At 36.3% G+C, this 23,259-nt stretch overlaps 1 protein-coding gene across 4 annotated transcripts in view; it reads right to left on the bottom strand.

The window, feature by feature from the left end:
- Positions 1-23,259, bottom strand: part of STAU2 (staufen double-stranded RNA binding protein 2) — a 171,721-nt gene that overhangs the window by 86,592 nt on the left and 61,870 nt on the right. For all 4 annotated transcript variants that reach the window (XM_039379843.1, XM_039379845.1, XM_039379844.1 and 1 more), the window contains exons 9-11: positions 21,001-21,138; positions 17,695-17,826; positions 13,723-13,783 (exon numbers count right to left, since the gene is read on the bottom strand). In XM_039379843.1, coding sequence (XP_039235777.1) covers positions 13,723-13,783; positions 17,695-17,826; positions 21,001-21,138 — 331 coding nt within the window. The remainder of the gene's footprint in view (positions 1-13,722; positions 13,784-17,694; positions 17,827-21,000; positions 21,139-23,259) is intronic.

The following is a 23,259-nucleotide window of genomic DNA, read 5'->3' on the forward strand; positions in this document are numbered from 1 at the left end:
GTTCATGAGAATGGGCTGTTGGAGGCAGAAGAAGGGCAGGGTGGTTTCTTGCAGTAGCAGCTCCGCCTGATGTGCTGGTTTAAAGTGTTTGCTGAATTACTAAGGCAGCCTGTGGTTAAAAACCTTTAAGTTGCCCTGCAACCACATTGTTACTGTGCTAATGACTGATGTGACTGACTGCTCTGCAGTGAAGAGGAATTTATTTATTTATTTATTTAGCTCTATATACGGCATCCTATAGTTTGCAAATAGCTCCTTGCCTTTGAGAATGTTTAAACTTAAAAAGAAAAGCATATATGTGCCATCATTAATATCAACAGGAGTTACAATGAACATTAAAAAGATATAAATTTATTTATGTGAATTACTTTTAAATATTTCCAGTGATATGTAAATTAGGAACAATGTGTCTACATTTCAAGATTTTAATACATCTTTAGAAAATATCTCAACCTAAACTTGTTTGGAAACATGAATACATACTTGATCAGTTTTGCTGATATTCCTGTGTCTGGAAATGTGCAGAATTAAGTATGAAGTTTGCTAGTTTTCTTATACAATGAAGCATTTGTTGGAAACACAACTAACCAATTAGCTGATACAAGAGGAAGACTTTTTTCTTATTATTAATACATCATAAAATGAGCTTGAAATGTGTAATTTCTTATTAAGAACATACTTTAATCTTCTAGCATATATCTGAAAATAACATGAGTGAACCTGAGCCATATGGCATTTCATTCTAGGGATAATAAACCTGTTTGTTACCTGATTTAGTAATCCCAAGAGAAATCAAAGGGTTCAATGGTTAATTCACTTGCAGCACATATTAAATTAATTTCAGAATGTAGAATAAATTCAAAGAAGAGAAGGAAATTAATTTCCAGTACCTAGAAAGGATTCCTCTAATACTAGTAGCGCAAGTAGTACTTTTAAATAAAATGTCTACCACAAGGAGAAGACTCAGAAAACATTACCTGTAATTAATGTCCTCATTTTCAACTATACGGTGAAAATGGAAGTTCCTCACTGCCGACTCAGCAAACTGCTTACAGGTGAATCTTTTAATTGATTTACTTGCACATTTGGCTTTTAAATTCATATTGCTTTCAGAAATCTGGAACATCTGCTTATACCATTCACAAAGACATATCTGTTATTCACCTGATTGCTCTCCCCACCTACCTCTGTAGGGCTGGGGAGCTTGGTTGGACCCTGAGCTCTAAGAGTGTTTTACCCAGTTTAGAACTGGCTCCAAAGCCAGTACACTGAACTCCAGAGCCGAACTCCAGAGCTAAACACAAATTCAAGACAATTGTACTCAGAAATATGGAGGACAGGATCCCTAAAATTTCTTTTTCTCCATCTGGGACAATTTAGAATATAATATTATAGATAAACAACTGTATAAATACACAGCATTATTTTATGGCACATAATCATTATATGATAAGACAGATTTTATACTCTTTTCTGATGCTATAGCCTCCAAGGCCCACCACTGCTCATATTTTTAAATAGTCTTATACAAGATATGACATTAGTGAAAATAAAAAAAAAGATAATACAGATCTTGATATCTGATGCTAGCTTACAAAACCAAACAGCAACAATAATACTGAGTGGCAGATGTTCACCACCTCCTAAGAACTGCCCACTGTAAATCTGATTTCCCACAAATATTTCAGAAACAGAAATGAAAACTGAACAAAAGATAAAAGTCTACTTGTTTAGAAATAACATGATATTAGCCCCCCCAATCAATTTTAGAAAAACATAGTACAATATTAACTTCAAAAAAGTTTAAAGTAGTTTAAAATCAAATCCAGTGCTGCAGATGTCTGTTCCATTGATGTAATATTACTTAAAACAAACATTTTACATGCTTTCTCAGCCATTTCACTGTTTTTACATGATCCACCCAAATATCTAACTGCTGTCTGGAACAATGGTTTGGAATACTTCCAGATTACTAAGCTTTCTAAATGTTAAAATAACTAATATGCAGCATATGATGAATAAAAAGATATTGAGCCGAGTACAGCAAATGCTCCTAAAGTACTGACTTTAATGGTGATGTTAAATTAATAATAGTACTTTTACACTTTGCAACACCTTACTGCTAAAGACTTCAAAGTGCTTTATAAGCAATAATGAATTCAAATCATACATTGGCTCTGAGAGGCAGATATTATATTAACATCATTGATTATCTCTGGAAACAAAGTAATGTAATATTCTAGACATTACATTAATATAGTTGCAAGATATTAACTTTTTATATTCAGGGCCTATGTTTCATGAAGCTTCTTACAAACTTGTTTTAGAAAGCCAATAAAAACTTGGTCTCTTGGAAAACTTCTATCAAAAAAATATTAATTGTAATTAATTTTCTATTTTTAATATATTACTGAGGATTTTTTAACTATCATTTCTCACTGTTGCGTGCTTACTTCAACTCAATTGTATTGTAGGAGAGTGTATAAATATATTTAGTTGCAGTAATAAAGTTATAACGTGACAAGGAGTACAACAACAATAGAGGATTAAGTGCAAGAACAAAAGAACTCTTCAGAAATTATCTCAATGAGTCTTCTAACAATCAGTTGATTAAAAAACATGGGAGAAAGAAATACTATCCTCTAACACCTTTATGCATAGCAGGAGAACATCTCCAGGTGAGTGTTTTCATCCTCTTGTCAGTTTTCAGCAAAAAAAAATAAAAATTGGACTTTTCTGCCCACTAAATATTTATCCCAAACTAACTTCACCATATTCCAAAGGTAGAATTGTAATTACTAAGAGTCACAGGATCTGTAATAGACCAACAACATTGTACCTTCTGCGGGACATTAATTTAGAGGTAGATTCATGAAACATGTTAAAACAATTTCCATTTATATTATTTAAACCTGTGGGCAAATGTGCTACAAAAATACACAGGCTAGCTATGCAACATAATTACTAACATTTGAAAAGCATGTCCTATTCATTGTTGGCGGTAATTGTTAGCAGTCTTCTGAAGTCTATGAAAACACACCAAAGACCTCTCTTACCTAAGAACAAATTTCTTCATCTTCCACTGTCTACTTTTGCTGTCGGTACTAGATAACTGCAAAACAGTTTAGACTCCAAAGCAAATGTATGATTAACATACAAAATGGCTCAACTATCTTTCATAAGCCTTCCCCCGGAAATGTAATCTCAGTGCTTTACACCTTTTTTCACAGCAGCCATAGCAGAGGTGGTCTTCAAAAGTTCTGTTTGAGTGGTGTTATTTTTATTGCTTATCCTTTCTCTGTAGTGTCCCCTTGGCTGGGAAAACTGGGGGACCTTTCTACAAAAGGGTCCTCCACTGTCTGGAATTCATGGAAAACAAAACTAACCATCAGAGGAACTTTCTGCATGGGGAGTGGGGTGAGGAAGGAGAACAATTGACAATATTACCAAATGAGCCTCAGTGTAATAAGACTGCAAAAAAATGGAATTTGCTGACACGGGGACAGTGACAAGTTACCCCACCACGGTGGGCTACTAGATTAAGAAAAGTTCAGAGTGATGACAGTGTGCCCTGCATGTTCACAGGTATTAGTGTCTACACGGGTACCACTGGTGACTCATTTCTAATTTTCTGTTTCTGTCAGGAAGACCAGAAAACATCAGAAGATGAGATTTCAGTTCTATCATTCAGCTCCACAAGATGGCCTATAGAATCAGGCTTCTGTTGTCAATCTGCACATACATATATATATGTCTGCATTAATTTTCTCTTTTCTACTTGATCAAGTATCACGGGGATACATTTCTTCTGCCTTCACTCAATAACTTCCCCTGGTTCGAGGTCACTCATTGACTTTTCATGTTTATGAACACTCGGTATATGTGGTCTAAACCACAACTTCATTCTTGCTTAGAGAATACAATTTTCTCCCTAGGCTCTTCCTTATCCTATAGGAAAGGTATAGTTGTTCACGCATCAGAAGCAGCGTCAGCTGGTATATGACTTCCCTTGACACTGCTGAAGAGCACATGTTCTTCCCTGCACTACACTGAGTGACATGGTGCATCAGCATGAAGGAGTGCTTTCATGTCTTGTGTAATGAGGCAGAGTAAACCATGATATAATTCTGTATGTGACACACTCATAAATTAAGTTTAGCACCCCGGTATTTAAAATAACCCTTCACTGGATGAAGGAAAGACTGTTCATAAAGAAATAATCAGTATTTTTGGAACTCAATAAAATATTCAATGGAAAATCATCAAAAAGCTCTTTCAGATTATGCTACCTGTATTCACATTGAATAAAGCCTTCTTATAATGTGCTACTTAAAGTACAGGGTAAAATCTTGTAGTAAGGCAATAAGAAGGAAAGCTTAGAACCAGATCTCATCCTGACTTCACAATTTTGTAAGTTAAAATGGACAAGAACTTAAGAGACATGGAGGACACTCACATGCAATAATTATTCCCCAGAACTGGCAGGTTCTCAACATGCCCTAGAATATAGCCCATTACAAATCCACTGACAGCAAAAGAGAGAATTTACAAAACCAAGTAACTACTTCAATAACAGGACTGAAAAATGTAAATATTATAATAAAAAGATATTATCGTTTTATACTCACTCACTGTAAAAGCCTATTTATATACTAGAATATTTTCTAATTTTATTACCTCAGTAGGAACTCAGAAAAGGTCAGTCAAACAATTGAAGAGGCAAATAGTATGGCCATTACGTTCTCAGCAATTGCCTACACACAATCTTGGCTTGAAATACCAGATGCAATCATTACCTACTTAACATAGCTATCTGTGGTATTTCTAAGTCACCAGCTACTCCAATATTCAGACATGAAAAAATGTTTTGTCATTACACAATGTCATTCAATCAAAAGATCTTTTCTACATGACCCTAAACAAACCAATGTTATATAAAGACACTCATTAAAATACTAGTTTATTTAACCTTAAAATAACCATGACACTGAAGTAAATACTATTTAGTTCTCCATGAAGTCAGGTTGTGATATCTTTAATTTCACTGGACTATTTTCTGTACAGCCAAAACAGAAATTGCATTACTGAAGAAGACTTAAATTGTATAAATTTCTGCAACATTTGGCATTTAATTCTTGTGAGAAAAGTCTTTTGAATTCTCCCACAGCTTTACTCCTGCTTGGAAACATAAGATTTTGGTAAAAGTAAAACCTAGTGTTTGCAGTGGGTGATTTCCACAGGATATTCTACGAAATATTTCAAGACAGATGAAACATCTACACTGTAAGTTTCACGTGGTAATTTCTGCATCACATTTTTCCAACAATATGTCAGTGTACCACTTAACCAAAGACTAAGACGAAGCAGGTTCAGAAAAGAACCAATCTAAATGCAGAAGGAGGGACAGTTATTCTTATCAGTAAAGAGGATCAGCAAATTTGGAGCGGGAGCAAATCAAATTAATGAGCTGGCAGATCAAGCTGCTTGTAAAAGCTGCAAGAAAGTGATGTTTGTGGGGATAAAGCAATTAGGAGAGTGCCTAAGTGCAACTGCAGGTGACCTGTGCAGGCAAGACTACTATTCATTAACCAATTAAGAGGGGAATGAGAATGGTGATGATGATGAAAACAAAGGCATGACCCACACGAAGAAGAGATGAAAGAATGAGCAAGTCTACTAGACAAGGAGAGAGAGGTTGCTGAAGCTAAGAAGGTCAAGGGGGCCATCAACAAGCACAGTATAGGTATGAGTGAAGATTATATGAATGAAGAGGAGGAGAAAGTGGTGGGGGAGTGGAAGTCATAGGGACAAGATGTTTGATGTAAAGGAAAGGGGATGGAGGAGAGAGTGGAGAATTAAGTCTTGGTTCTGACAGCAATAAAGTCTCAGTTCAGGCAATTCAATTTTTCAAGGACATTATTATCCCAGACTAAGGGTGAGGTACATGGTGGGTTCCAGATTGGGAGGAAGGGCACAGGCAAAAGAGAAAAGACTTTAGAAAAGTGAAAGTATTTAGAGGAACACTGTATTCAGGTGAATTATGTGATCCTGCTCCATTTGGTCAGCTGAAGACAGAAAACCAAATGCAGATCATTTGCAGAACTACATAATTAAATTTGAGAGTTAACATCAAAAATGAGCTCTGCATTTCTACTTCACATGCATATTTTTTCAAAGGAATAGGCTAGAAACGTCGAATAAATGTAATTCATATTGGAATTTTAGGGGACTGGGAAAACAAAAAGAAATTATCTGAAATCATCTCTACCCACAGAGCTGGCTATCTACTGTCATGGTGGCTGTTCCCTCTTTATACATTTTATACATCAAAAGTTTAATGGTTAAGCAGTCTCCTAGAAAGCTGACTCGAGTTCCTTCTCAGCCTGTGGGCATCCAAATCACAAGCCTCCCAGCCCAAGTGTATGTTCCCTACATATGCAAAATCTATACTACTCAAGAACCAGGCAGCAGGTTGTTTGCAACACTTTTTCTTTAATCTGTATCTAAAATATGCACAATATCTGTAAACTAGACAGAGAACACCAGAATACACATCTGCATCTTCATTCACAAGAGCTTTAATCAACAGACAAACTACAGAGTCATGATTCCTTTAGATCGGTCCTTCCCTGTGGATTTCTTGCATTTTAGCAGCATCTGATTTTTCCTTTTTTGTCTGCAAATCATATTAAATACACATCTCCCAAAGGTGGCTGCCATTATCCCGCTTACTCTGCACCCCCTAAGTACTCTCCTTCTGCTAAATAGAAGGAAACAGATAAATCTAAGTCTCCCAATGTTCTGGCCATATGCTTAAAACACTAGGCACTTTATAAATACACACTAAACTCAGTAAAGAAAGCACCTCTGAAGATGCAAAACTTGCAAGACTTCAAACACCTAACTGAGCATCTCAAAAGGGGAAACATGGGAAAAGGAAGAGGACCACTGCAGTTGTCATCTTACACTCCAGAGTTGTGCCCAAATGCCATTCACACAAAAAAACGCTAACTTGGCTCATCAGTAGTTCTAAAAACAGGAAGTAAAAAAACCCACATTCCCCATTTTGTTAATATGAGGTGGTTTTTAATATTAGGTGGTTTAGAAGTTTTTTCAACTATTTCCAAAAATACATGCAAGTTGCATTTAATTGGTTTTATGCTGGATAAAATTATTCTCATCGTTAGATGAAACTGAAAAATAGTAAATCAATTATTAATAATGGCAAATACAACACGGATTTCCCAGCTTCAGTAATTCAGGGAAGAAACAAAATTGGAGAAATCTCCTTTGTTTCTAAATTTAATTTTCCCTTCAGTTAGAAAGAAAATTTAATTAGAAAATTAGCACATCAACTCAGCAGTTACAAAGGCAAGGTATTTTTCAAACATAACCAGCTGTGGTAAGAGACTCTAGATAAGGTTGTGAGACAGAGAGAATGCAGACAAGTGGTTCAGCTGATGAAATTGCCCCAGTGATGGTATAATGTTCACCTGACTGTTTGCTAAAAAAAACCCTCCCAAAACAGAACAAAAAACACCAAAATCAATAGATGGAAAACTACCGTTCTGTGTTTCATCAAATAAGTGGTGTTGTCAATACCTTTTACTGTGGTTTCCATTCAGAATGCCAAATAATTCAGCAAATGTTTAGTGATGTATCAGTCTACCTCCTAGCAAGAATGTATTATAATTGACAATGTTTATTAAGTTTGGAAGCAATTCAAAAGCCAAGTCCAATGCAACAGCAGTACTTAGAGAGTAAAAATGCATATGATCCACTGCAAATCACCTTTGAAATATACCCAAAAGAATTACATATTTCAGCAAGATATAACACACATAAATTCCAATTAAAAATGTCTGAATTACAAAACAAAAACTTTATTCCCAAACTGTAGATTTCCATTACTATTCATGGAAATACAGGAGTATTAAATTATCTATTGGAAGTTTTCACCAAAATCCCCAGTTGAAAAATAAACATATAGAGGACTATAAAAATGCCTTTATAAAACTAGTGAGAGTTAGAACTACAAAGTTCACATGAATTCTGTTTCCTTCAAAACGAAGATGCATTAGTATGTAAAATTTCATAAATACATGATTTATATTCTGTTTATTTTCTCCCAAAAGCTAGTAAAGAAACAACTGAGTAAGAATCTGAATGCTACCATACAATTATGGCTTACAATACCACCACATATTTTTGTATTTTTTATATTTCTTATATCCTTGATCTATTATTGAAGTAGATTTTTAAAAATACTAAAATAGATTTGATTTACAGAAAAATCTCAAATTTTCTCATCACAAACTTAAGAAACTCTTCAGAATATCTATTTGCTTTTTTATCTCCTTTTTTTTTATTATTTTTTTTGTCACTAAGAACAATTGTATGAGATCAAGTATCTTTGTTCCTTAGGAGATCATCTGCTCCTGCTGTTCATTTACCATCTGAAATCATAATCATCTGTTGGTGACAATCTAATCATCTTCACAGTAACTAATTTTGATGTCACAAACAAATGGCTATGATTTCAGGTGGTAAAGTAACAGCAGGAGCAGATGCACTCTGAAGAACAAAGACTAAAGTCATGCATGAATCCCTAGTAATAAAATGTTAAGCAAGAAAAACAAAGAGTCTGTCCTTCACAGAGAGGTAGGATTGCCCTGAATGCATTCTTTTTAATTAACAGTTTTTCAGTACTTACTTTGTGACTCCCAAAATTGTTGGAAATAGGTAAGGGAAAAACTATACTATAAAAAATCGAGGGTAGGAAACATATAAAAACAGTTATGGTAATTTTTTTCCTTGTTATAAATATGATATTAAAAAGCACCATTATTTTTACTTTTATTTTTATATTATTCTTCATAGCTCATCTACAGCTTCTCTAGAACACATACCATAGGATGTGTGTGATTACCCCATCCAGAAACATAAAATGAAAATATGTTCCCACGAAAATGCACTTTGCGTTAGGATTGTTTATTTGTTTCATGTTTTGCTTCTGTTGATAACTGCTTAAGTCAAATCCAGAGAGATAAATGAGCATTCTGTTTACAGTAAACATCTTCTGTATGGGCTAAAAATGCTTCTGGTCTGCTCATAGTCTCTCAAAGTCTCTTCCAGAAGCATCAGGAAAAAAACTCAGTGAACATTCTTGCCATTTCACACGTAGAAAATGCCTAAGATATCCCAAAACAAGAAACAAATAGATTCATGTTTCATCTTTCTTTAAAATTGTGAAATGAAGAGGAAAGGTAAAAAAGTGAACCTGTGGGAAGAAGCTTTGCCGGTGAGTAGGAGGGACAGAAGTGAGGTTTGCCACAAGGATAACTGCAAAAGTAACATGATAGAGGGGAGCAGGAGAAGTTAATTTTCAAGAATATTTAATAGGGAATACTAAATATACACTGAGTGAGTAATTAGGAGGAACCAGACTGTAGGGTTATTTCTCAGCAAAAACAAACTACATAATAACAGTGCAATGGAATCTGTTCTTCAACTGTACTAAAATATAGAACTGTTATGATTTTTGATTTTGTAGTACTAAAGTATACAACTTCCCTTTACTATTCCAGTTTTATTTGACTCAGATGAAAACAGTGCATTATGCATACAAAGAAAGGCTATCTGTCTGCAAAAGCGTGGAACTTGTTTGGAACTGCCTTAAACCCTGCACATCACAGGTGCAGGAGAGATCATACATGTAAGTGATTTCTTTTATTCAAAATGAGAAGACACTTCTACTTTCCTCAGTTCTCCTCGACCACAAAGCTCTGAAGTTATCTTGGTCTCAGGGGCTTAGGGGAAGATCAGTGGGTGTGCACAGGGAAAACTCTTAATACTAGCTCTTCTTCAGGATTTTTTATGTATTCCCTATTTGGGAAACTAACACATCATACTCTACTAGAAGCAGAGAAGGCAAAGTGTTCATACGATAACATGTACTGGCAGACCATTCCCATACAAAACATTAGCACCATTTATATAAGTAAACATATCTGGAAAACTAGTGAGAAATGTCAAGTAGTATTGCATAGGTCTTCTCCAAATGCAGGAATCCTCTGACCTCAGTCACATCCTGAAAAATAGGCCTCTTCATAGAGCCATTCAGTAGGAAGGTATCAACTGAACTTACTGGTTAACTAAAAAAGATAGAAAAATATTCTGTATATTTGCTACAGTTAAGCTGTAAATTTTAAAGAAAATACCCTAGAAGAGAAAGGCCTCTCAGGAGGTGAAGAGTTAAAAAAATCAGTGAAAAAAAAAGTATATCCCTATTGACAACACTTTGGGTTGAAACTGCTCCTATTTTGCAAGAAGATAGTACAGTCTCATTGAAATAATAAATGATACTGAAATAATCTATTCAACATCTTTGTTGGTGACATGGACAGTGGGATCAAGCGCACCCTCAGCAAATTTGCTGACGACACTGAGCTGTGTGACACGCTGGAGGGAAGGGATGCCATCCAGAGGGACCTTGACAGACTTGAGATGTGGGTCCATGCAAACATCATTAAGTTCAACACAGTAAAGTGCAAGGTCCTGCACCTGGGTCATGGTGATCCCAGGCACACCTACAGGGTGGGCAGAGAACTGGTTGAGAACAGCCCTGTGGAGAAAGACTTGAGGTGATAGTTGATGAAAAACTCGACACAAGTTGGCAGTGTGTGCTCGCAGCCCAGGAAGCCAACTGTGTCCTGGGCTTCATCAAAACCAGCATGGCCAGTGGGCCAAGGGAGTGATTCTACCCCTCTAGCCCGCTCTTATGAGATCCCACCTGGACTACTGCATCAAGCTCTGGGGTCCCCAACACAAGAAGGACATGGAACTTCTGGAGCAAGTCCAGAGGAGGGCCATGAAGCTAGTAAGAGGACTGGAGCACCTCCCCTATGAAGACAGGCTGAGAAAGTTGGGGCTGTTCAGTCTGGGGAAGAAAAGGTTGCTTGGAGACCTCATAGCAACCTTCCAGTATCTGAAGGGGGCCTATAGGGAAGCTGGAGAGGGACTCTTCGTCAGGAACTGTATTGATAGGACATGGGTACAAATTGAAAGAGGGGAAATATAGGTTAGATATCAGGAAGAAATTCTTTACTGTGAGGGTAGTGAGACACTGGAACGGGTTGCCCAGGAAGGCTGTGGATGCTCCAACCCTGACAGTATTCAAAACCAGGTTGGATAAGGCCTTGAGCAATCTGGTCTAGTGGGAGGTAACCCTGCACATAGCAGGTTGGGACTTTAAGATGATCTTTAAGGTCCATTCCAACCCCTTACCGTTCTATGACTCTATGATACACTTTAATCACCTGATTATTATTAATGTCGCCTCTAGATTAGAACTCTCAAGAAAGGGGTTAAGAGATTAAGCACAGTGGTTTCTGAACAGCACCGTTAGAAATAAATGCTCTATATTTACTGACATGCTAGCTACAACTCCTTTGAATTCCAATTTACTTTTAGATCAGAAGAATGGAAATGCAGGCATTGTGCATTATGAAAGCATCCCAGAATGAAAACCTCTTTCTGTACTGTGGCCTGTGGTGGCTGCAAAAAGTTCTGTGAGCATGTCAATCTCTGAAAAATAAGTTAGTTGGTCAGCACAGGTTTAAAACATAATTTTGTTGATCTTGTCTCCTGTTGAATGAGTTTGCCTTTGTGTTCTCCTTCTAGATTTGGATTTACGCATATAACTGTCAAAGTTGTCTTGTCAGATGAAGCCTGAGAAAGGGATTGTTTTTTCTCTTTGGTGTAGCAGATGATTGTGGTGTCATCTATAAATACCTTTGCTACAAGACACTGCAAGTATAGAAGAGAAAAGTTAGAGATCTTATTCTGCTGTCTCAAACTCTAATATGTTAACATTTGAAGATATTAACATTTAAAGATATTTCACAGGCCTTACAGATTTTGACAAGACAAACAGAAGTCATCTACAAGTATGGATCTAGGTTGATGAAAGAGCTGTAAGGAAGCAATTAATAAGAAGTCTTAGATCTTGTAGAATACTTCCTTTCAGGGAAATGCAATGGTATGTGGTGAATCCAAGATCACTTTAAATATTAGCAAACTGTTGTGTAAGTTGAGGCACAAATAATTCCTCCGGTCTTGTGACTAGGAAGACCACATATATACTGAAATACCTTAAAACCTACTTTTAGGACCATGTCTTTCAGATGTACATAGGCAAAAAATAGAAGGTAGCTCATGTATGTATCCATCTCTAGTACAATCCTTAGCTGAGGGAGATAATGTTTGGGACTCTTAAGTTCAAAACTATACACAGTCCTAGAGAAAAATCCAGGGCTCATGAAAAAGTGAAGGAAGTACTATTTATATTATCTATGCCACTTTAAAGGTAAAAATCTAGCTATAAAGTTACCAAGTTCTATCCTATTCTTTACCTGTTCAGTCTTCACCAACAAGGTTTCTTGGGCCTTTGTGTCTCTTCCTTCTCTCAAGGAAGAGAGAAACTACCAGTAGTAGAATCTGATCAGAGTCAGGAATGCCTTGAGAAAAGATAGAGCTCAGCCCATATAAGTCACAGAATCACAGAATTGCAGAATCCCAGAATGGGTAAGGCTGGAAGGAACCACAGTGGGTCATCTGGTCCAACCTCCCTGCTCAAGTAGGGTCATCCCAGAGCACGTGGCACAGGATTGTGTCCAGATAGTTCATGTATATCTTCAGTGAGGAAGACTCCACAACCTCTCTGGGCAATCTGCTCCAGTGCTTGGTCACCTGTACAGTAAAGAAGTTCTTCCTCTCATTCAGGTGGAACTTCCTGTGCATCCATTGGACCAAATGGGATATACCTTAGCATGCTGAGTCAACCAGCTTATATCATTGTGAGGCCACTCTCTGTTGTCTTCAAAAAGTCATGCAGATGCCTGGAGAAAGGCATTATCATCAAAACAGGCAGGCTGGTCAGCCACACTCTAGTCCTGGGAAAATCATATAGTCCTCTTAAAGCCACTTGTGGTCACACAATGTGACTGCCTTGTATGATAAAATGACTGGATTTATGAAGGAAGGAAGAGCATTGGATGTGATTTACCCTGGCTTTAGCCAGACTGTTAACAATATATCTCCCACAGCATACTTGTCTCCAAGCTGTGATGTTAAAGTCTGGGTAAATAAATTACTAGATGATGGAAATCTGTTTGGATGGTGGTATGCTTTGAGAGACCTAGTAGCAGCCTTCCAACACCTAAGAAGAGATTGTCAAAAAGATGGAGCCAGGCATATATACTGAGATATATAGCAGAAGAACAGGAGATGATAGTCATAAACCAAAAAGAGATGTTCTGACAAGAAAAAAAATTTAAAAATTCAGTGTGAATATAGTTAAGCATTAGAACAGGCTGCCCAGAGAAGCTATGGAATCTCTGTCCCTGGAGAACTACTAAAAAGACATGAGCAACCTTGTCTGAACTCTGTACTGACTATGTTTTGAGTAGGCAGCTTAGATGACCTCCTAAAATCCCTTATAAACTGAAGGATTCAATGGTTCGATGAGTAAATAAAAATCTCCTTGTTCCTGCACTCATTCATACCTACATTCACACAGAGGACACTCAGGAGTTAATTCATCTAATTGCAATAAAAATCCTAAAATATTTAGAAAAAGCATTTCAATTGTCTCAAATACTCCAAATCCTACAGAGAGCAAGAGAAGTAAGTATAAATACAAATTTAGAAAGCAATACTTACTGTTATTCGTTGGCTCAGAAAACCCAACATTCTGGCCATTCCAACTCTTGTTTTCTCCAAGCTGAAACAGGTAGAAAAAGACAAATAAATAAAGAGCAAACTACTCCCTAAACAGAACATTCCTGTTTATAAATTTAGTTGGAAGATTCTAAAAAAGGATGACTTGGGATTGCCACATCCAAGTGGCAAAATTTTGCTAACACATCTTAATTTTTGTCTAAGGTTATTTGAGTAATGTACCCTTCATGAATAAACATTAACAACTATTGCCTAACACTGAAATAAAAATGTTTCCCCAAGGATTAGACTCATCTAAATAAGTTACCAAATCAGACCTAAATAAAATTAAATATTTTAAGCAGCTCTCGACTGAAAACACAAACAGACAACAGAGAAATTACATTCTAAAACTAGAAGACCCTAATAACTGCCTACAAAGGAATGCATAAATGCTATAAAGTACTTTGGGTGTAATTTTATAATATTTATTTGCTGGGAATCCATTTAGTTGTTGAAGTGGAAGCAAAAATGGTTGCAATTTTCCATTATTTTAATATATTTTTGATGAAGCTAATTGTCCTCAAATTAATTTTATTATGTTTAATACTGGGTATTACTCCGACATGGAATAGGGGAGCAATTAACAGAGTTTCAAAACGAGGGCGTCACTGAAGTCTACACAGTAAATAAGATGGCAGTGTTCTAGGTTTATTGTAGAAGTGGATAAACAAGCCCAAGCTTCCTCACTACTTAGGAGCTCTTGACAACCAGCTCTATGCATGTGAAACAAATGATCCTTTTCAGATTTCACTGGGATTTTGTATGCACACAGAAAACCTCGCAGCAAAGCAGGCTATATGCCATGTTGGCATATAAATTGTACAAAGCTGTAATCATTTGCTCTGGAATATGGGGTTGGTTGTAAAGTGGAAGAGATGCAAAGGGGGATCAATGAGCAGAAATCTGCCTATGCATCCCAGAAGTTGTGTTAAAGCTGTTTAGATTACTATCATGCTGTAACGAAGAATACTAGATGATATGTTTTCCTTGGGAAAGAGCAGGGAAGAGCACACTATGCAAAGCAGCTATTCAAATGATTGTTTCCTTGCTTTTCATCATCATGTACATCCAAAGTGCTTAGAGCCTTGGCATTGTGCAGTGAAAACAGGAGATATATAATGGAAAGGGAGGACAGGTATTATAGCTGGCTTTTAAACTGGTCACCCACCTCCATGCACTTCAATTTCACATAACTTGTTTTATTCATATTAGGAAGCATATATGTCTATTGGAAAATGTGGGAGACAATAGTTCTTCAAATGAATAAGCAACAGGAAATCTATAAGTATGTTTGCATTTACTGCTGTTACAACAGCATGGTTGTGTTAGGAATCCATACTATCCATCCATGATACGATACCAGCACAAGCGCACTGCTACAACATGAGAAGAACATATCCAACTCCCCTCATTCTTCTTTTTTATTGTTTATTAACTTGATCATGATGGGGAATTTAACAAGAATTCATCTATCAGTAAGTGACCCTTAATGCTGCTGCCTCACATGAATGCAATCTACTCTGTTTTTATTCTCTCTAGGAGAACACAAGTGCCAAGAAGAAACAAAAAGACAGAAACATGAAAAAATTATAACAACTCTCCATTCTTATCCATGGAGCTAAAATTCTGACAGCTGCAAAAAGTCTCCCAGTGCACTTTCAAATTGCTCTCCTCAGGGCTCTGCACAAACATTACTGATTTCCTCCAGGAATAATACTAGCTCAGAAAATAGCAGAGCCTTTACTTTTTTTTTACCTAGATTACCTGTGCTGCCAGCAGCACCATGCATTGCTCTTGTAACACTCTTAGGTCTTCATTAAAACAATGAATACAGCCACTATTTTTTTTTTTTAAAGAAAGGAAGAATGGAATGAAAAGACTCAGGGAAGGAGGGACACTGAGGAAAAAGAAGTTGCCTTTTCGATTAAAATCACCAAAAGCACACAAGTGAAATTGTCCATTTAGATGCCAATCTACACTAGGTCCCATTTTGGATTCAAAGAGAGAAACAAGTATATTCTAATGGTGTACTTTATTGTGCAATTTATATGGAAGGAATTTTTCAGCGTTCAAATTGATAGAGATCTAAGGGCTATTTTCCCTCTTCTCCACCACAGTCTAGTTAGAGAATTAGAATGCTTTAAGCTACACAAACTAACTTGTGCATCTCCAAATATGTTCAGTCTGTTATATACAGAAGATAAAGCCAGATGTTCTAGATATTTTATGTCCTTAACCCCAACAAAGCTATAAAAATTTGTTATGATCTTGTTATGATACTGTCACTACATAAAATTTGAGTAGTTCACATTTTTTGGATACAGTAACATGTTTGTTCATTGTGTTGAGAATAGTATTAGGCCACTATATGCTATTCTACCAATCCTAAAATGTATACATCTGCAAGTATGTAATCAGACCTGATTTTCTAAAGGTAATGCACTTGTAAGTAATAGTTTAATAACTGTAGGGAAACCAAGCAGCAGCATCTCTTTTTAGCCCTCAATTTCTTTTAAGGATTTCAATGTAACCACAAGTTTCCACTGCGTAGAGCTCTCCAAAGCAACTATGTTGTGGGCTGAATTTTTTCAGGCTTTATCTCTGGAAAATACTGAGTAAAATTAGTTCAATTTGAGATCCAAGAATGAAAGCCTATGTTTTCCTACTAGGGGAAAAAAAAAAAGTTGACTTCTCTGTTTTTTTCTTGTTTTTCATTAAAGCCCTTTGGCCATATTGGCAGTGAAGAAAAAGCTGAAACTTTTATACTGTAGAAAGTATATTCTACAGCAAAAAAGTGTCAGCATTCTGGTGAAAATGAATTATCATTTGACTCAATCAGAACCCTGTTTTTAAATGGCTATGTCTGCACAAGGTGTTCTCACTAGGAACATCATTTAGTTTCCAAGTACTCTGTTTAGAGTATTTCACACCTGTCTATGACTAAGACATATAGTGAAGAGCATAGTGAAGGTGAGTGTGAACAGCATACATATTGCTGCTACTCTCAGAGGAGAGGGAAACAGAAGGAGGTGGGGCCAAGTAACCAGCACAGCATTTATTTTTCCTGGCTAGAAGTACTGAACATGTAGAACAGAGTACCTTCATGTATATATATACATATCAGAATATTCTGTTGACCTGAACTAGCTAGTGCAGTCACAATAAACATGCAAGAAATTATCAAAATATATACATGCAGTGACTGCATATGACAGAAGTTGCTTAGAGTGACAGCTTAGTCGAATACCTTACCAAATATCTTTTCAGGATACAAAAGGCAAAATCTTTAACACCCAATTTTGGTTACAAAATATCTTATTAATAAACACAAGACAGGAGAGGAATGCTAAGTTACACATAGTTAACATGGAAACACATACCTGCAACACATGAATTTAAAATGCAATTTCTTCTCCATAAAAAAAAAGTGACACACATTTTCTTTATCAGTCATCAAATCTGAAAAGGCCACTCTTTTTCTGGAATGCTTTTAGTGCACATGCAATGGGAAGATAAACATTGACTACTAAGGCTATTTCATGTATGAAAATTACTAACATAGTTCCTTTCAGTGCTCTCACGGATGCCCAAAATGGAATAAAAGCAAGAGGCACATTCATCTTGATTTGTAAGAGGAAATAGATGCACACGTCACATGTACACTTCTCCACACACCCTCTTCGATGGAACTACCTTTCTGTTCCTAGTAACTCTTACAGGAGCAGAGGCTGCACTTACTAATAGATGTGGTTATAGAGCTGTAGCTAAACAAAGGCTAATTTGTGACAAGCAACTCCCTAAAATAGGGGTTGCACAAGCTTAAGTTTCCACTCTTACTAAGTGATACTAGCTGATACAGGCTAAAACTTTAGACAAGGGTAAAATACGGGCATCGTAACAATTGGTTCTCACCTTTTCTGGCTGGTCTTGAAGAGGAGTAGAGGCTTTGTAACCCAGCTGTAGCAACATTGCTTCTGCTGCATTTCTTTTAGCTATTTTCTTGTTTGGGCCTGTTCCAGTAGTAATATCATTGCCTACTTTTACCTTAAAAAGAAAATATTGATCATAATCATGACAAATACAAGATTCCTTAATATCACCATGTAATACACCTGATCTATCAACTGCTGTCAGTTCTTCTGATGAAGATGCAATCTTGAAAGAGTAAAAGTAGTGCAATGTGGGACTACAGTATTAGTTCACACAGAGGAGCTTGTTTAGATTTTTCAGAAGGTTCCCAAACTCATATCAAAGAGCCGTATTTTTCTGTATCTCAGTGCTCATGTAGTTGCCTCTCTCTTCCACTAGCCTCTTGTGTCAACCCCATTATGCCTAATGAACTTCTCCCCCACTCTTTCTTAACACTGGAAGTGCCACAGCGTCTGTACTTCCTCTTTCTTGTAGGAGCTGCAGCTCCCCAGCATCATCAGGACAGTATCCAGAACAATGGAGAGACATACAGTGACCTGGAGATTTAAATGAGAGTGGTTTCTAAGGAAAGATGAAAACCATATTTGCATTCCTCCCACTTGGTCACACTTGCAAGGAAGATGGGGGCTGGGACCACTTACACCTGATTAGCTTTGATCAAAACAGTCTTTGGAAAGAAGGCTCCTCGTTGGACCTGTGGTCTGTACAGCACAAGGGGTTTCTGAGAAACACGATGCCTTTCATAAAATGAGGAGAAATTAAAGCCTTAAAATAAGGACAAATTGTAGACAATGGATAGCCACAAAGTGTGCGGTTCTAACTTAGTCCTTGGCTTGGGTACCATTTTTAAAACTTCTGGAGCTGTATGGGTCTGGTTTGTGACACTAGCACTGTCACTAGTATCCATTTATGCAATATTCATAGCTCTTTGATAGGTATATTTTACTCTGTCCATTAAGCCCTTTTATTTGCCAAATTGTCTCTTAAAATAGTGCACAGTTTCAAAAGCGTGTCAAAAAAAAGGAAATCAAAATAAAATAAAAATAATATAACAGCCAAGGTGATCTGAACAAAAGAAACCTCAGAGGTCAAAGACCCAAAACAGCCTGGAAGGAGCTTTAAAAAAAATGCAAAACCAGGCATACTAATGTTAAATAAATAATAAATGTTATTTAATAGTTTATGTTATTAAATAATGCTTCACTTTCCTCAAATTATCATATATATATATTTTTTCCTAAAAGTTTAAATTCTTATTTACTCAAATACTTATTAATTCTAAATATCAAGAAAAGGATGAAAATAATAATAATAATGACTATTCCTTTAACGTATAAATATATAATTAAGCAAAAAGTTTCAGCTACCGAAGCCAGGAATATTAATAATCTTGAAATATAAACCTTATCTTCTATGCAGTTCACAATAACAATTAGAAAATAGCCAATCTGCTACAAGTTTATATGCAATAAAATTGAGGGACTTTAATAGGACAAGACAAAATGATAATTTATAACATAGCTCACAATAAATCAATGTGTTGCTATTTCTCAGACCTGTAAAACTGGTTTAGCTATTATTATAACCTCTATCAAGGATTAAAGGTCTGACTACAAAGAGAAAGATCTTTCTGAAATTAACTTTGGGAACAGAACACCAACTAATGTCATCAGAGGTTTTCTTCTGTTTATCTAGTAGCCAGGACAAGTAATTGGATCCATTTCATCACATCTAAACTTGCTCTTTGTGTGACAGATAAAAATGAACATATTATCTCTGGATATTTTACTTCCACATTCAATTAAATTAAATGAAAACATTGTTTAAGTAGTTTATACAAAGGTTTTTTATTCTGATAGGGTTTTTTGCATGCCATAATGGATCCACTGAGACTTCCTGAAGGCAGTAGAAGCAGCAGTACGATTTTAGTTTGAAAATACTGCAAAAGGGTGAAAATGGAGTTTAAAAGTATTCATAACAAAGCAACTATTCTATGAAATTTCTTTGACTTTTTTTTCACAAGCCTTCTTAGATAAAAGGAATCTTCTACATATTCCCTGCTTTTAAGACCCTTTTTTAATTCAAATTAAAGATCTGAATTCCTCCAGCAGAAAACTAAATTCTCAACCCATTTTTCTAATACTGGGCTGTGTTACACTGTCCTCTTCTGAGGCCTCACACAACAACCACTAACTGTGGACAGTCCCATGGGGGTTTAAGCACAGGAAATGAGATGGTCTGTGATAGAATCGCTCTTTTTCAAATAATTTCAGGTTTCACGAAAAGTTGTAAATGCAAGATTATATTAATGAAAAGGATTCTGAAACAAAAAGAACCCAACATCTTTTGCTTCAGAGAGAAAAATAATAAATCATCAGGAAAGACCACTGAGGTTCAAGAAAATTAAGATTGCTAGACTATCTTCATAGACATGAAGGAGGAAGTTACAGATTTAAGTGAAAACATAACTAATTTTCTGGAGAAGGAGGTGCTGGAACATCATAAATTCTGCTTCTGATCAGAAGTGACATTTTGGTGTGGTTTGTAGACAACAAGTCAAAACATGTTGAGGTATGCTGTTCTGAGTTGTTCCGGCACAAAATTACCGTTGAGTGAAAACACAAAGGCACAGAATCCTTTCCTGTTCCTAATCTTTCTCAATCTGCTGTTGTGCTATCTAACAAAATATCACAGTTATATTAAATTTTTGTACATGTTCTTAATTTAAATATGAAAGAAACATTAATGATCTACTGTTTCTGTATTAGGTCCAGACAGAGGACAGCTAAAACACGTGATAGAAGGCTTTTCTTTGTTGTATTTCAGATATAAGCAAAGCCAAAAAGAAACTGAAAATCTGAATATATTTACAACACTATTTTTTAAAACCAAAATGCTTGGTAATATGGAGATATTAATATCCATACTTCAGAATACTAGTTATTATTGCAGTCCTCTGATCAACAACAGCCCAGTTTTTTTTTCCAAAAGACAAGTAAATAAATCATGAACCATCAGAGATAAAACCAGCAAAAAAAAAAAATATGGAAAACCACTACAAGCAAAGTGCCTAGAAGGCACGTAACCAAATGGCCATTTGTTTCACTGAGACAAAGAAGAAAGTTTAGACAGGCTTTCTGATACTGTATTTCATTCTTCTCTTGTATAACTGACTTTAAAGCAAAGAGCTAAACACAGGAAGATCCACTTCATATTATGCCACCATCTTGCTTGAGTTTGAACTAAACAAAGCAAGTCCATTATGTCTAACGTGACAGCAAATGATACCTGCATAACAAACTCTCGACGGCGAGGCATTCCTCTCTCTGAAAGAAGAACATACTCTGGCTCCTTCTCCTTTTTGGCCTGTTGGATCTGAGCCAAACGACTGATGGGATTCATTCCTTGACCATATTCTGGTCCAGTCTAAACCAGGTTTAAAGAAAAGAACCATTATTTCAGTATATATTATACAATTACTACCCTGCTTCAATAAAACATTTACTTGGGTTATCTCTTTAATACTCCCTTTGAGAGAATAGGAAGTAAATTTGTAAATAATTTTCTGATCATGACACAAAAGATAAGAATCCTCAGGCTCAAAGCTGTGGAAAAACATGGTCTGATACAGCTGGAGGTAGTGTGCATACCTGGCACCTGCAAGCTACAAATACCCTCATCTATCTGTGGAGGTCCTTATGAGGATGGATGAAAATCGGCAGATTCATCAGTCAATTATATCTTATTGCCCTACTTCTAGGACCCTTCACCCCAACCCTTTAAAATAGGTTGCACAATGCTGGAACGTGCATTACACTAAGAAGAGATGAGATTTACAAGAGATCAAAAAAGATTTATCATATATAATAAGGAAGTTTCCTCTCTCAGCCTTCCTGCTTTCCTTCTTAGCACCCCTGCCTTCCATACTACAGTGCAACTAAAGGTGCAGAAGGTTTACTCTGTGTGTCATGTGAGTTTAGCCTCAAAATACTTTTATAAAGTGAATGGCTAGAAATGTTGCATGTTGTGAACCACTGACAAAGTATTTCAAATGCTTAACAGACAATAATCCTCACAATAACATGTCAAAATGTATGGTTGGTGAGGGAATTGATCTGATGGGGGAAAAACAAAAAAACTGACAAAGTCGTCTGTCCAAGATTACAGAGAAAAGTGAAAAACTACAATCATTACAAACTCTCTGGTTCTGGAATTCTTTTAATGAGTTATTGCTCACATGGCAAATGCTCTCTCAAAGGAAATAGCTATGAAAATATTTGTTTGTAGATCTTAGGAAGAAGAAATTAAGACTCACAAAAATTTAGCTGAAGTAATATTTAACTGATTTATATACCATAACACAAAGAAAGAACTCACAAATGTAAATGGCATTTGAATGTAGAATTGTTTTTATGTTATTGAGTTATTTCCTTTTTATGAAACCATTTGTCAGCTATGAGAAGATGAGCACTCATGCTTCCTTGAGCTTCTCAAATAACAAGCAGTGTTCCAGAACCTGAAGACATTATCAGCAACTGAAGGCAAAGATTAGAGAGGGATATTATATTTAGAAAGCTGTGCAGCAAATCCTTGTAGTGTAACTGCTGAAGTAGTTAGAGAAGATGTAGGTGAAAGAGCTAAGACAATGTCATACACAAGGGCAGCTGTGTGGGCAAGAAGCCAGGCAGAGACAAAATGCAGAGCAGGCTAAATAAAGAGCCAGCCATAAGATACAGCTTCATAAATATATATACAAATAAAAAGAAGTTTTCGTTGCCACTTCTTTGATGCGTAAAACACTTCTAGGTTAAATTGAAAGAAATGAGCACTCTGAAAGCATTTCAGAAGTCTGGATATTCGAAAAATAAAAACCTTCTACACATTCAGCTTATTTTGACAATTAGTGTCTCTTTCTAACAAGGCCAACTTTGGCTAACTAAATTTAAGTTCATAATGGTAAGTGGTATATGGTAATGTGAGGGATTCTTACATTATTATACCCTTAGCACCTTTCTTGAGAAAAACTTTCCAAAATGAGAAAGCCAAACCAAAAGCCTTTTCAGATCTGCCAGCTTTAAAGCTGCATTAATGCTGATGGTTTTCCACCAAATAATTTTCCTGTCAATTTTTTCCTAAACGTTTTTGAGTTAGACCCCCCAGAATCTTAGTAGGAGATAGGTATCTAATTAAAGTAGGTTTTCTTGAAAAAATCATTGACTCTGTTTTGAAGGCAAATGAAAAGAGGAAGGTAATAAATAAGTCCTCTGTACATTTTCCAAACCCAGTGTTGCAATCTCCAAAGTATTTGCTTATATTAAAGGGCTTTTCTGGTGGTTGCTCCTTCAGAACTCTGTACCTACTTGGTACACTCACTATACAGATTCCTAAGGGTCATACTTCCAGTAAAGTAAGTACTGAAGCACTAAAGTAGTACCCCTGTATTTACTATTTCATGTATCTCTCTCCCTTGTCAAACTGGGGAGGGGGGAAAGCCCAGGGAGAGAGCCACTACATATGCGAGTAGGGCCTCCCAGAGGAGATGATGCT

Source organism: Pipra filicauda, unplaced genomic scaffold (assembly GCF_003945595.2).
Source record: "Pipra filicauda isolate LSUMZ 115617 unplaced genomic scaffold, ASM394559v2 scaffold177_size2800117_pilon, whole genome shotgun sequence".
NCBI classification, from domain to species: domain Eukaryota; kingdom Metazoa; phylum Chordata; class Aves; order Passeriformes; family Pipridae; genus Pipra; species Pipra filicauda.